Genomic DNA, 14,062 nt, shown 5'->3' on the forward strand with positions numbered 1-14,062 from the left:
GTCAACTTTGTTTGCTGAACACAAAACTAGTAAGGCGTGTGTGTGTGTGTGTTTGAAGCGTCTTGGAATTGTGGAGGGTTCCTCACTAGTCAATGCTGGTAACGGGAAACAGGCCTCCTTGGTTTCTTGGGAGGTGGGGGTGCTATGATGTTGTGCTAGGAGGAGGTGGGCAGATAGTTCCCATCACTGCTGCCTTTGCTTTTTGGGTTGTTGCCACAACAAGAAAGTTTGACAGGTGAGAAGCAGAAGGTGATGACTCCCAACACAAATAGGTTCGAGCGGGTGGCTGAGAATCAAGCAGAGCATGCAAGTCAGGCACCGCCTTCTGGGGTTTTAAGGAGCCTCCGAAATTGGGGAGGCAGCCACACCAAAAATATTCCGGTCATCCCAAGCAAAACAAACTCCTGTGGCTATCTTAACTAACAATTATAGGACGATTTCATCCCACGGGATGCTGCTTCTCGCTCTTAACCCACTCAAGCCCGTTTCCCTCTCTCCGCTTTCTGCCCAGGGTTCCTCCCCTGCCCTCCATCTCTGTCTCAGGAGGAGCCCTCCCGGCCTTGAGTGCCAAGGAATCCTGGCTCCCAGCCTCTCCCCCCTGGAGCAGTAGGCATCAACCACTCCCTTCTCGCTTCTCATCTTCAACCAGCTTTGAAGATGAGATACTTCAACTGGCACCTCTGCACAGATCTGCGTTTTCTGCCTCTTTAGCCATGCCGCGCCCCAGAGGGAGACGCATTTGGAACCAATTACCTCTGGGCATGGTGCCACTCAGTGCGGCTTCCTTTTGGAATATCCGGGCCAGATCAAAAACCCACAGGGCCTAAAAGCCCTGCATGTCCCCCTCCACCCTGAGATTTTTCAGTATGGTGCAAATGTCTAACCCAAATGTCTCTTTATATTCCATGCATCTCTCTCTCTCTCCCTCCCTCTCTCTCTCTGCCTCTCCTAACCCACAGTGCCCGCCCATCAACATTTCTCTCATTGTCCGTTTGGTGCCGGAAAGGCGAGGGCTCGAAGTTGTCCCTGCTCTTCAGGTTGCCGTGCTTGCCAATACCAGCTGGGCTGTGGGTTTTCAAGGGCATTCTTGCGATTCCATTGCGGGTGCTGCCAATCTCAAACCAACAGGCAAGCGCCAGGGGGCATTGGCAGGGCAACCTCCATAAAGCAGAGGGGAGGGAGGAACGTTACCTCCTTTGACCAACTCCCCCCCCCCAAAAAAAACAACACAAATTTTGGGTCATATTGTCCTTTCCTTGTTTCAGCCCACTGTGTTCCCCCAGTTTCCCCATCTCTGTGGAGGCTTCTTTTACTGTCCCATTCTTTCTGGCACATCCCTGGGACACAGGACGCAGAAACACCCTTCTATCGTTGCGACTCCTTTCCTCTACACCTCCCTTCACCAAAGATTGCGTCCCCTTCCTGGGAAAGATGTTGTATTAGCTCACTTGCAAATGTGTTCCCTCACATGGGTTTTAAATAAATAATCTGCTTGCTGCAATCCATGAGGTGTAGCATGAAATAAATAAATGATTCACCTACTATTTAAAATGAGTCTTGTGATGATCATAGCTACATTTGGCTCTCTGGAGAATCCAGGCATGTAGGGGTCACAGCAAGACCTCCTGAGCCTTCTCTGCCAGATCCCGCTTTCTTCCCAGAAAACCTCGTGTGTTCAGGTTCCCAGATCTCACTTGCCAACTCCAGAACGGGGTCTCCGCAGTTGTCCTTTTACCATCAGGATAATGTGAAGGCAGCAAAGTCCAGCTCTTTGCCTTGAAAAGTTCCACCTGTTGATTTGTGCGTTGCACACCTCTGTTAAGGAACTGGCTGGGTGTGTGCTTTGTTTCTTCGGGGCCTTTGGGCAACCCTAACATCCCCTACTACTCCCTAGTTTGAGTTCTGTTCCACAATAAGGCTCCAACCTCTTTTCTTCTTCCCTGGCCTTCAAATTCATCAAATGACATTTTCCTCATGTTGGGGAAAACCTGGTTAATTTCTGTCTGTCTCAGGCAACTTCTTAAAATCACAAGAGCTCCACTAAGGGGGGCGGGGGGCGGGGAGAGACAATTATAGCTTGTGTGCTGGAGCTTGAATGAAAAATGCCTCAGTAAGTTCCAAACTTCTCTCTCTCTCCCCTCTTTGACCAGCTTCTTCTTTTGGGGGGGTTTGGAGCCTGTGGGAGATTCTAGGACCAGAGACCGTCATAGGAATCTTTTTGCTCTGTCAAGGCCCCGAGGGGCCTGAGGCAATTGTTTGCCACCACCCTAATGGCCTCACCCTGGGATTGCTCAGCAAATTAATTAGCTAACGAGGGCGCAGCTGGCTCGTTAGTGCCACTTGGCTGGGCACTGTTTGGCAGGACTCGATGTTGCTTGACGCTGCTCTTGCCTCAGACTTGCCTGGTTCGGGTGTTGTCCAATCCCCTCCAGTGGGGTGGGAGTGGGGCCTGGTGGGAGACAGACAGCACGGGATGTGCTGGAAAGCCGGGGCGATGTTCTGCCAGAAATGAAGAGAAAAGAAAAAGTTGCCCGGGGCAGGCGAGGGCTGGAGCCAGGACTCCTGGGTTCCTTTTAGGCAAGGACTGCAGCTTTGTGGTATAGAACAGTGGAACAGTGAGCCCGGACTCCTGGGTTCTTTGGGCATATAGTCGGACCTAGTGCTGTGGTTGCCTTTCCCTCTGTAGACAGTAGGTGTGGTACTTCGAGGGCTGGGCCTGTGCAGATAATTGTTTCCACGCCTTATTGGTAAACGGGCCTATAAAACAGCCAAAGCTCGGGGGTTCCCAAAGTGTATGTTTCAGTAGAGGGGTCAGTAGAGCCAGAAGTCCTCTGGTTATTTTGCAAAGGGGCAGTGGGGCTGGTTACTTTAGTCTGGAGATAGCATGTTTAAGGAAAAATGGCAGTGTAAGAGTAAGAGAGAGAGAAAGATCTGGTTAGCTTAGAAGAGGAGTGATCACCCAGGGCGTTTTAATTTATGTCAGTGTTTAGAATATGGCACCACCGTTGGTTCGAAATTAATTCAAAGTAAACAGGAGTGAGCTTGTTTATGCCTTGTAAATTGTACTAGACATGGATAAATAAGGTATTTCAGGGTTCTCTAGAAGGAGGAGAGAGGAAACATCAGCATTAAAAAGGAAAGGAAAAAAGGAGCAACCTGGGATGTATGGTTTTCTCTGGTGCCAGCGCATTAGTGCTCCTGGGTTCTTGGGCAGGGGTGCGGCAGCTTCAGCAGGTGGTTGCCAGGCACAGGTACACTTAGCAGGCTGCACCTGCCTTGGTTGGCAGCCAAAGGGCGTCACCTGCCACCCTTTGCTCTTTGTGGGAATATGTGGAGCCGCTTTCCCTCCCCCATCGTAGCACCACACAGACTTTTCTCTCTTTTTCTTTCTCTCTCTTCTGTCCCCCCTCACTTTCCTGCATATCTCTACATCAGAGAGCAAGCTGCCCAACCGACAACCCTTGCCCACCTTTCCTGTTGCACCGAGCCTCTCTCCGTTGCACCCACCCTTCCTGAAATAATTGAATTCCTAGCAACTGACAGATCAGAGCGGAGGCAGATCAAAGACCAGGTTGATTTGTGTGTTTATATCCTGCTTTTCTTCTGCCTTGGAACGCCAAGGCCGGGGCTGGTTCCAGGTCTGAGGGGGCTCTCCCGGTGGGTTATTCTCTCCTACGTTGGTAGGTCTCCCTTGGGCATAAGTGGTAGTGGGCACTCTCATTGGCTCCCTGTGACTCTTGATGGAGGTCCTGGAAGCTGCCATTTTGATTTCCCACAATGCTCAGTGGGCTGCACCTGCTTTTTTGGTCATTCAGAGACCACCCTTTGCTCTGCATGTGAATGGCACCATGTGGGGGGGATTCTATATAAGGAGCATTGTGGGAAATTTCAATGGCAGCTTATAGACCCAGCCGTCCAGGGCACAAGGGTCATTAGTGGTCTCTGCCAGGCCACTAGGGCTTTACCCAAGGATGCTGCATATTTCTCCCGGGCCTGCTCAAGACATCATACATAGGGTCTCTCAGCCAGGCACCGACCAGAACCTGAACTCAGGTTACTTAAATTGTGCTGCGCCTCATTTAGAACTAAGTGCTGTGATGTTGACATCCTGAGTGTTTGTTCTGTCCTAACGTGAGAAGAAACGCCAAAGAGCGGAGTTGCTTTGAACATATGCAGAGTGCTCCCCCATTTTTAAAATTTTTTATTTGCAGAGTCAGCACAGAAAGCTCCCGCAAGCCTGGGGTTTGGGCTCTGGGTGTGCCGGTCTGAGCACGTGACACCAGACAAGTTTTGGCTCCTTGGATGCTCTGTTTCCATGTACCCTATCAGGGTTCAGGGAAACCACTGGAGGCCAAGATGAGCAGGGGAAAGGTGATGTAGAGAGTACAGGCGCAAGATGCCAGGAAAAGCTCCTTTGAAAGAATAGCAGCGACAGAGCGGTTCTCTAGCGCAGTCTCATTCATGCAAAGCATCGAGCAAAGCCTCTTGTCAGAGAGGAGACCCCGGCAGCCGGCTGTGCGCCTGGAACAAGGACTTGAGTGTCTGGCTCCAGCAGCCCAAGCAAGCGAGGCTGCAGCTTACGCCAGCGAGCCCAGCAGGGGGCTGGTGGGGGTGGGTGGGAGAGAGCTGGAAAATCTAGCTCATCAGCCAGGCGGCTGACTGGGGTCGCTAGGCCGGGAATGAGGGAAGAGAGGCTGGGGGCCTGGATTTTCCAGGAGGAGAAGTTAAACTTGCTTGATGATAGCGGATTGTAGGCAGCCAGGGTTCCTGAGGGGTTTCCCCCCACCTTTGTGACACAATTGAGTTGTTCGGCCACATTTTTGGCCCTGTTTTTCTAGCGTTTTCTCCCCGTGTCTGTTCCTGGCTTCCTTGTTAAGTCCCTTGACTGAGAGCAGCTCTGCTTATTGTGTCTAGAAGGTAACATCTGTGAGTCCACCGCCATCCAGTTTTTGTAAGTTCATACTAGAAAAGTGTGTGTGTGAGAGAGAGAAGAGAGAAGAGACAGACAGACAGACAGAGAGAATTGCATACAATGACAGGTTCTGGCAAACCCTGAGTTTTAAAATATTTTCATCCTGATTCATAATATCTTTCATTAATTCATCTGCCAATAATTATAGTTTTATTGTGTATGGGTAAATAGGAATCTATTAGACTCTTCCACACCAATTTCAGAGTACAGGCCTATTTGACGACATATGGTTGTGGGTTTTTTTGTTTTGTTTTGTTTTGGAAGGGGTTTCCCTAGATTTTGCAACATTTTGTGCATGTATCGAAATGGTGCTTTGGGTTGTATATTGCTTCCCAATCCCATTTTTTCTCTTTCACATGCCAATCAGATGCCTCGAATCTTGTAAACTGTGCACAGAATCTTTCTTCAGTAAGATTCTATACAAGAGTAATGAAATACGTTAAGTATCTTAGAGAATTCCAACTTTGTAAGGCTTGTATTTTGTGGAAAGTGAGGTGGGCGTGAATGTGTTTGGGTGTGTCAGGCCAGTGATGATGATGGGACCTTACAAAAACCTTTTTTAAAAATGGCTATGTCCTCTCGGTCTTAAGGAAAAATCTGAACACATGGTGGGAGGTGGAAAATACATATGAATAAGAATATACTAGAAGGCCAGCCTTTAAGTAGCAACTACAGACAGTCCCCAACCCAACTCAACGGCTCTCTTTTTCTCTTGGCTCATTAAAACCACAGTATTCTGGCTGGGGACCCCAGAGTCCTGGTTCCAGTTACTTTTTGCTTTCCCACAATTGACTCCACCCTTGCCAAAACCCAGGCCTTATTTCCCAGTGATTACTTTGTAAACATGAACTGCTCTTTTATTGGCGTGATAATGTTTGTTTAAGACGTTCCAGAGTTCAACAGATTTGGTCAGGTTTTGTATTTGATAGTCAAGTCAATGCTTCAAATATTTCCTTTCCCTGCTCATCCCGCTCCTCAAAGATTCATGCTTGTTTTGTGTTTTCCATTCGAAGAAGTGGGGAATTTCACACTCCTTTGCCTGTGTGCCCTGAAATTTGCCGCATCTCTGGTTTCTGGGGTGGAGGGAGGAGATAAGAGAAGCAAATGTGTGCAGAAATTCACAGGAGCAGTGAAAAATGTTTAATACCCCACTGGCCTTATCTGAGCATCTTCCAGTCATATGATACAAAAAGACACAGGCACCTGGAAGAACTGGGGGGGGGGGGCACCAGGGGCAGTTATGATTTCCTGGGCATTGGAATTCTGTGCACCCAAAGCTCAGGACTGGGGTGTTCCCTGTCTGATCTTTTTTGTTTTTTCTTCTCTCCTTGCCCGCAGCCATGGCTGTCCGAGCCCCTGCTCCGCGGGGCGACGCCAGCGCCGAGAGATACCTGTTTGTGGATCGGAACCAGGTGGGCAACCCAGCCTCCCAGGCTGACTGGACGGCCAAGCGGCTGGTGTGGGTCCCATCGGAGCGCCATGGCTTTGAGGCGGCCGGTCTGCGCGAAGAGCGGGGGGACGAGGTGCTGGTGGAGCTTGCTGAGAATGGGCGTCAGGTGCTGGTCGCCAAGGACGACATCCAGAAGATGAACCCGCCCAAGTTCACCAAGGTGGAGGACATGGCGGAGCTGACCTGCCTCAACGAAGCCTCTGTGCTGCACAACCTCAAGGACCGCTATTACTCAGGCCTCATCTATGTGAGTTGGCTTGCCGGGGGGGGGGCGTGTTTGGGAGTCCTGCTTCTCGGCTTCCCCTTTCCCTACCAATTTCAACTTTCCCCAGAGGCCTGGCTGCACCCTCCTGCCCACCCTCCACTTGGTCCCACGTGGGGAGCCATTAGTCCCCTGGGGAGCCAAGGTCCCATTACCTGGCACTCTTTGCTGTGAGTAGCCCCTTCCCCTCCACAAGAACCCAGGCACTCCTGGCTTCCAGGCCTGCCTTTCTCGAACCCAGTGCTTCCCAAACTTGGGTCTCCAGCTGTTTTGGATTACAACTCCTATCATCTCTGACCACTGGCCCTGCCGGCTAGGGATGATGGGAGTTGTAGTCCCAAAACAGCCGAAGACCCAAGTTTGGGCCTCTAGACTTGCCACCTTCTTGACTGAACCCAAGAGTTCTGGCTTCCACCACCCCATTCTCTCATCCACCAAAAATACACCTGGGCTGGGAAATCCGAATGATGCAGCTCATACCGTTATTGCCACCATAAAGAGAGAAAATGTGTAGAGTGGCACAGAGCCTGAATTTCTGGCGGGGGGGTGGGGATGGCGGCGGTGCTGATGGAAAAATGTCATTGGGTGCAATTCTTACTGGTGCAGAGAACTGCCACTCTAGGCCTTGCATTCTCTTTGGAGAAAGCACCAGAAACTTGATATTGGAAATCAGAATGGAAAACAGGCACTTTCTAGATTTTAAACTGGAAGCACACGGCTCTCAGGTTGAGGAGCTTGCTGCTCTCCAACTGGACTACAACTCCCATCATCCTTGACCACTGGTCACGCTGGGTGGGGCTGACGGGAGTTTGAGGCCAACCACATCAGGAGGGCCACGTGGTTGGGGAACTGGGGGTCCAGCCACATTTGGAGGGGCACAACCCCCATCTGGAGGATCCGGGCCCGCTATACGTATTTTTTCATTTCAGTGGTGGCAGCTAGGCCCCACTGGGTAACCTAAGTTAAACTGGAGCCCATGTGCCCCCTACTGGGGAACAGTTCCCGGAGTTTGTGCTCTTGGCCCACGGGTCTGTGCTCCCTTCTGAGTGGAGGTGCGGTTTTGTTCAGATGCTGAGCTGTTCAGTCATATCAGGCGCTGTTGCCAGGGAGGAGGAAGAGCTGGTTCTGGGGCTTAAAAGTTGGGCTTTTGTTGTTCCCAGTTTGTGGAGCCTGGGTGCGTGGGTGATGACGCCAGAAGGGGGGAGCTGAGTCTCCTCCACCCCAGTAACACACGCAGCTTAGCTACGAAAGGAAGCGGGGAGAGATGCCCCCTTCTCTTCTGCCCTGACTGGCATTGTCAGCTTTGGTTTCCGTGCCACCCAAGCGGGCACAAAAGGCTGCCCTGAGAGGCAGCGTGCCAAGGCATTCTCTCAGCCGCACGTCATTGCTGACTTGCGGACAGCCCAGCAACCCTCCCTTCCCCCGTTCCAGTCCCCACCCCTGCAGCTGGGTATCGGGGCGGGGAACGGACTAGACCTGTTTAGCTAGAACGGGAGCCCGCGACGAGGTGTGAAACAAATTCTCCCGAGGGCGCAGTTGGAAACACACACACTTCATCTTGAGAGTGGAAGGCTCTAGATTGTGGGTCGCCTAGCTCTGCCACCTGCTTTGGGGCAGAGGGCCTCTTCTATGGGAGATCCCAGCAGGGGGCACCTTTTGAGAAAGTGCCGCATGGAAGGGGGTTTCTGCAGCTTCCCTGGGCGGCATCTTTTGCTCAGGTGTCCTCCCCCCCCCCCCGCTGTTTACCCTACACCTGCCTCCCTGCAGTCACAACCTATCGCTTTGTGTTCTGTTCACATTCATCCAGTTTTATGCAGGCTTCCAGCCTCACTTGCCCTGCAGTAAAACTGTACAAGCATAGTCAGGGTAGGTCTTTGGGGCTGGGGCAGAAGCCCAGGGCTCCACTCAGCAGAGCGATTCACAGGGTCCCCAAATACTGTCGCAGCTGCAGTTTATCTCATTTTGAAGTTGGGTGCAGAAATAGACTGTGCCCTTCCTGTAAGACTGTGAAGTCCAGAGTCTAAAATTATGTAAGCGCACCATTGGATTGCTTTGCCATGGGTGGAATTTGGCTCTCAGTGTGGTACCATAAACCACCCCAAAATTGGGCCGGTGGTGGTGTGACAAAGACCAATCAACATTCAGCTTAATTACCAGGTTTAAAGAAAACCACGGCCACGGTAGCGTTAAGAATCGCCCCCCGTTGGGTTATGTGTGAGCAGTCTGTTTGCCTTCTTAAGCTTGCCCACTGAAACCCTGGCAGTATGTACCCAGGAGTGCCCTTGCAATGAAGCCACACAAGGCAATTGTTTTGGGGCAGGGGATTTTCTTGTGTCCATCAATCTACATCATTTTAAAAAAAGAGAGTTCCAGTCCAGAACCCAGAGACTTTTCAGAGCTGAAAAAGCTGGGATCGCCTCTTTCTGCCGCATATATATTCTGCCCCCCAACCCCCAATTGCTGCTCATGTAAACCAGGTGCGTGGTCCCTGCTCAGCCTTCAGATACGCTTGATTGATAAATTGGAAGTGGATTAACTTAGCCTGCATTTCTTTTTCTTCCATTTTGCTTCCGCCCGAAGCAGAAGCAATTTTCGAATTTTCAGATGTTGGTTTTGGAAGGAAGCACGGCAACTTGAGAGCGCTTGTGCGCAGGCATATTTTACCTTGCGGTTATGTGTGTGTTTTGGGAATGGGGCTTGCGGAGAACTGTTCTGACGTGCTGCTCCCCCTCCCTCACCCCCCCTTCCTTCTCCTGCAACGACAGACCTATTCGGGGCTTTTCTGCGTGGTCATCAACCCTTACAAGAACTTGCCCATCTACACGGAGCAGATCGTGGAAATGTACCGGGGCAAGAAGCGCCATGAGATGCCACCCCACATCTATGCCATCTCTGAGGCTGCCTATCGGAGCATGCTGCAGGGTACGAGTTGGAAAGCGAAGGGGGCACACAGGGGTGCCATACATTTCAGGCACTATGATGCCGCTTTAAACAGTCATGGCTTCCCCCCCCCAAAGAATTCTGGGAGCTGTAGTTTGTTAAGGGTGCTGAGAGTTATTAGGAGACCCTTATTCTCCTAATTCTTTGGGGGAAGCCATGAGTGTTTAAAGAGGCATCTCATGGCACCATAGAAGTTCAGTGTGAATGTGGCCCGAGATTAGGGCAGGGAGGGACCTTGCGGCAGCTTGCTGTGGGAGGTGGGGAGGGGTGGAGAAGTTCCAGCCATTCCCCGTTCCAAGCTGAATTGGAGGAGGGAAGAAGTGGGGTGAGTGGGCAGTGTGGTATGTGTCGGAGAGGTCCTAAAAATCCTGTGGTCGGTGAGCTTTGGGTGGGTGGGTGGGTGGTTGCATGTCTGCCTCTGGTGCCCTCTGGCGGAGGAGACGGCTCCTGCCTCATGTCTCTGAACGGTCTCTCTTCTTCCTTTCCCCCCTCCAGACCGAGAGGATCAGTCGATCTTGTGCACGTGAGTGTCAGCAGGAACGGTTTACCTGCTGGGGAGGGGCTTTCAGCAGCAGGTATGTGGGTGAGCCAAAGGTCATTGCACACCCATTGCTTCACGTGCCTGTTTGCCTGCGGCTGTGGAAATCTTTGTGGGCCAAAAGGGCACCGAGCACCAAAACACACCAGTATCTGACACAAGGCATGCTAGTTTAAGCAAGAGGATCACTGCAGGCCTGTCAGCTGTCCACAATGTGGGCTGTTGTGCTCACACAACCTTACAAATACCCATCTTGAACCCCTGGCTTCGTTTGCCCAGCTTCCTCCTGTTCTGTTCAAACGCCAGGCTGGGTGGGAAGCACTTCTCTAGCAATGTTCTTCCTTCCTTCTCTCCTCGTGACAAAAATGACTGATCTGGGGCCTAAACCACGAGGCTTGTCTCCCTATTAAGAGGAAAGTGAATAATGACACTTTACCATTTAGATATTGCTTCAGAGACGCCTTGGCACTGGGGACTACAACTCCCACCAGCCCCAAGCCAGCACAACCCCCTAATCCCCTCTCTGAGCTACAGTTCCCAGAATTGCCTGAGAAGAGGGATGGCTTGCTTGTCAACACCACTTTTAAAATCGTGGCTCTCTGCGGGGAACAGGGGACCTCCAAACGACTCTCAGGACTTTAAGCAAAATTCCCAGGATTCTTTGGGAGAAGCCATGACCGTTTGAAGTGGTCCCATGCCGCTTTAAATCTTCAGTGGAACCTCTCTGTCAGTATGCTGCGCCAGCTGAACTGATGTGCGATGCAGACCCAGGAAGAGAGGATGCTGCGTTTATTTACCTCTTTAGGAGACCACTTAGATGAAGCTGGGGAGGGAGAGGGGGGTGAGCGCCACCCAGGATCGAGCGCCCTCTTTTTCTCACCCCCAGTGTCTGGTCTCCTTGGCAGGGGCGAGTCAGGTGCTGGGAAGACGGAAAACACGAAGAAAGTGATCCAGTATTTGGCCCATGTGGCTTCATCGCACAAAGCCCGGAAGGACCACAATGTGCCGGTGAGTGACCTCTGGCCAATGTGTGGTGTTTTAGCTTTTACTCTGCTCTGGCCCCCCCATTTGAAAATGCCCCCTCCCCGGTAAGTGGACTGGCCTGATCTCTCCGCCAACCCTCGAGTGGAGTTGACAGGCTCTTCCTCCCCCCCTCCCCCCGTTGCGGGTAGCCAAGTAAAAGATGTCTGTGTGTGACCCAACAGCCTCCTAGCATCCAAGGCTCAGCTTTGAGCCAAGGCCAGCCCGGAAGCTTCCCCCAAATGCTGGTGCTCAGACTCCAGAATGCGTGAAGTAGCGGGAAAGTGGAAGCACCCTTCCCCTGAGTGCCTTCCCCTGCCACACCCAGTCTGTGCCCGCTTGGAATGTCTGTGGCATCTGGGCAGAGGCATCCGGGCAGAAGCCAGCACCAAAACGGCCTGCCCGTCCTTCTTGTGTTGTTGTCGAAGGAAACGAGTTGCTGCCTGTACCTGTCGTAGTCATTCCTTTCAACCTGCGTTGCCACGACTGCTCACTCTGTCCTTCCCACCTGCCCTGTGTGCCTCTCGCTCACCGTGTCCTCCCTGCCCCCCCCATCTGCCTCCCTCCATCCCTCCCAGTCACTGCCGTTCTGTCTCGACGCCCGCAGATCTGCAAGTGCAGGGCTTGTCCTCCCAAGCGCTCCTGCGTCTTGGCGGAAGTAGCACAAGACAAGGCAGTTGGTGCCCGCCCTGTTCTGTAAGTGGCTGAATGCGGGCCTACTGGAGTCAGGATCCCTTCCCTTTCTCTCTCTTGTCCACAAATATAATAGAGATTTCTCCTCCTCCTCCTCCTCCCGCTTTGGAAGTCCTGGGCACTTGACAAACTGGGGACGAAACCAGGCCCGTAGCCAAACATTTTGCGGTGAGGAGGTCTACGTGGGGGCAAGGAACCACTGCAGAACTGCCAGAACATAAGTACAGGCCACCTGATATGTCAGAGTCAATTGTTCCCTGCGGTAATAAAATAAAAATGAATTAACATTTAGGAATAAGGGTTTGGTGCTCATGCATTAGTTATCCCAACACTCACTGGCCAGAATGTTGGAAGTGGGGAAGAAGTTTACTCCTAAGTTAAGCAGTTGGGCAGAATAGAACCTGCAGGCCTCCCCCCTATATAGCCACAAATAAAAGCGTGAAGAAAGTTGACAAAAGAGAAGCTTTCCCCTCCTCTCATAATATTATGACTCAGGGGTCACCCAGTGCAGTGAAGTTGACAGGAGAGCAGATTCAGGACAGGCAAAAGGGAAGCACTTCTTCACATAGTAAAATATTGGGGCCTGATAAAAACCTTCTTGCTTAGACAAGCCTATCCAGGTGCTTAGAAAGTTGCAGGTAATCTCAATCTCTTTTGGTATTTCAACTTTTGTATGTTTTAAAGTATGGTTGTGAACTGTTCTTGGGTTTTCTAGTTTTATCTTTTTGCAAACCGCTTTGAGGCTTTTTTTAAAAAACATTCAAGTAGTGTATACATTTTATGAAATAAGTAAAATAAATAACGAGTGTTTCAATGTGGAGGGTTCCCTGCCATAGGGACCCGGTGATTAGGCCAGCTTACGTGGAGGGAGATCTGCCCTAAACCAGTCCGTTTTGGGTCCTAATTCGGCCCCTCGGCCAGTTTTATCCTGCACCTGTGGCAGTTTATTTATTGGGGTCAAATCCTTGAAAAAGCTCAACTACTTTGTTCGGCCCTCACGCATGTTCACTTCATCAAATCTGGCCCTCTTTGAAAAAAGTTTGGGCACCCCTGCCCTAACCGATGTCCGCTGGCCATGACAGCTAAATGGAGCTTTCCACACTGAGAGGCTGCCGTCCTCTGTGGGGGCAGCAGCAGCAGAGGGCCATTGGATCAGGTCCTTCTTGGTTTTTGTTTTTGTTTGTTTTTATTCTTCACAGTTAAATGAGTTTTACCTAGAAGTGTCTGATTGGCCAGTGAAAGGAAGCAGGAAGTTTGACTAGATGGACCTTTGGGCTTGCCCTTCACTCTGAGATCCTTTTAAGGAGGAAATGGCAAAGAGTAAATCTGCACTGGTTGCAGGACTTGGGGGCAGGAGGGGGAAACTTAGAGGGCTCCCATTTTCTGTCGCTGCTAAATGATATTTAATAGCAGCGGTAGTGATTAATATTATCGCAGAAGCCATTCTATTATCTACAACGCCATCAGCGTACAGGGCATCCTACAGAGTCACAGTAACCAGAGCAAATGCTCCCCGCCCTCTATCTCGACACGGGGGCATTTTCTAAGGCGTCTTCTTATCTTTCTTGGAAGCTTACTGAAAAACCAAGAAAAAAGTGGCACTGTCTGTGCAGAGGGACATTGGCAAACCTGGCTTCCCTGGCCCCAGCACCCAACTGGATCTGGCCCTGGAACACAGAGCTTGCAAAAGTGTGTGTTCAGCTCTGGGCCATCCCTGTTGAACAGCCTTCCTCTTGTGCTTCTATTCACTTCTTGCAGTCTGGATCACATGGGGAGGTGGCGCTGGGCGGGGTGGGGAGGGAGCTGGTCTTACCTTACTAGATGGGCATTTGGGCCCTCTCGGACCCAGGTTTTGTAATGGGGGCAGCGTGTGTGCGTGTTTGGGAGGAGGGGTGTTCTTGTGGGCCATTGAGGGGAGCCTGCATTAACCTCCCCTCTATTGTCTTGCTGCCCCAGCCGGAGTACCCGAACGAAGCCAAACAACAGGCAAGAGAGCGCAATGCATGCCGCTGAAATGCCAACTCCCTGCCCCCCCCCCGCCAACCCCCACCACTGCTCCCTCCTCACTTGCCTGCCCTCCAACGCTGATCTCTGGTCACTTACTGGCTGCCGCTCCTGACAATGCCGACTCCTTGGGCTGCGATTCTGGCTTCGAACGCTTTTCTCGTTGGTTTTTTAAACCTTTGT

General features: G+C 51.4%; 1 protein-coding gene across 12 annotated transcripts in view; it reads left to right on the forward strand.

The window, feature by feature from the left end:
* LOC309327778 (uncharacterized protein) overlaps positions 1-14,062 on the forward strand; it is a 63,246-nt gene that overhangs the window by 6,649 nt on the left and 42,535 nt on the right. For 6 of the 12 annotated variants that reach the window (XM_081837267.1, XM_081837268.1, XM_081837260.1 and 3 more), the window contains 5 exons: positions 6,311-6,669; positions 9,450-9,606; positions 10,120-10,147; positions 11,068-11,170; positions 13,832-13,861. In XM_081837267.1, coding sequence (XP_081693393.1) covers positions 6,313-6,669; positions 9,450-9,606; positions 10,120-10,147; positions 11,068-11,170; positions 13,832-13,861 — 675 coding nt within the window. In that variant the 5' untranslated portion in view covers positions 6,311-6,312. The remainder of the gene's footprint in view (positions 1-6,310; positions 6,670-9,449; positions 9,607-10,119; positions 10,148-11,067; positions 11,171-13,831; positions 13,862-14,062) is intronic. The other 6 variants (XM_081837265.1, XM_081837271.1, XM_081837262.1 and 3 more) reach the window with 1 other exon arrangement.

Source organism: Podarcis erhardii, assembly GCF_964252035.2.
Source record: "Podarcis erhardii genome assembly, chromosome: 13".
Lineage (NCBI taxonomy): Eukaryota > Metazoa > Chordata > Lepidosauria > Squamata > Lacertidae > Podarcis > Podarcis erhardii.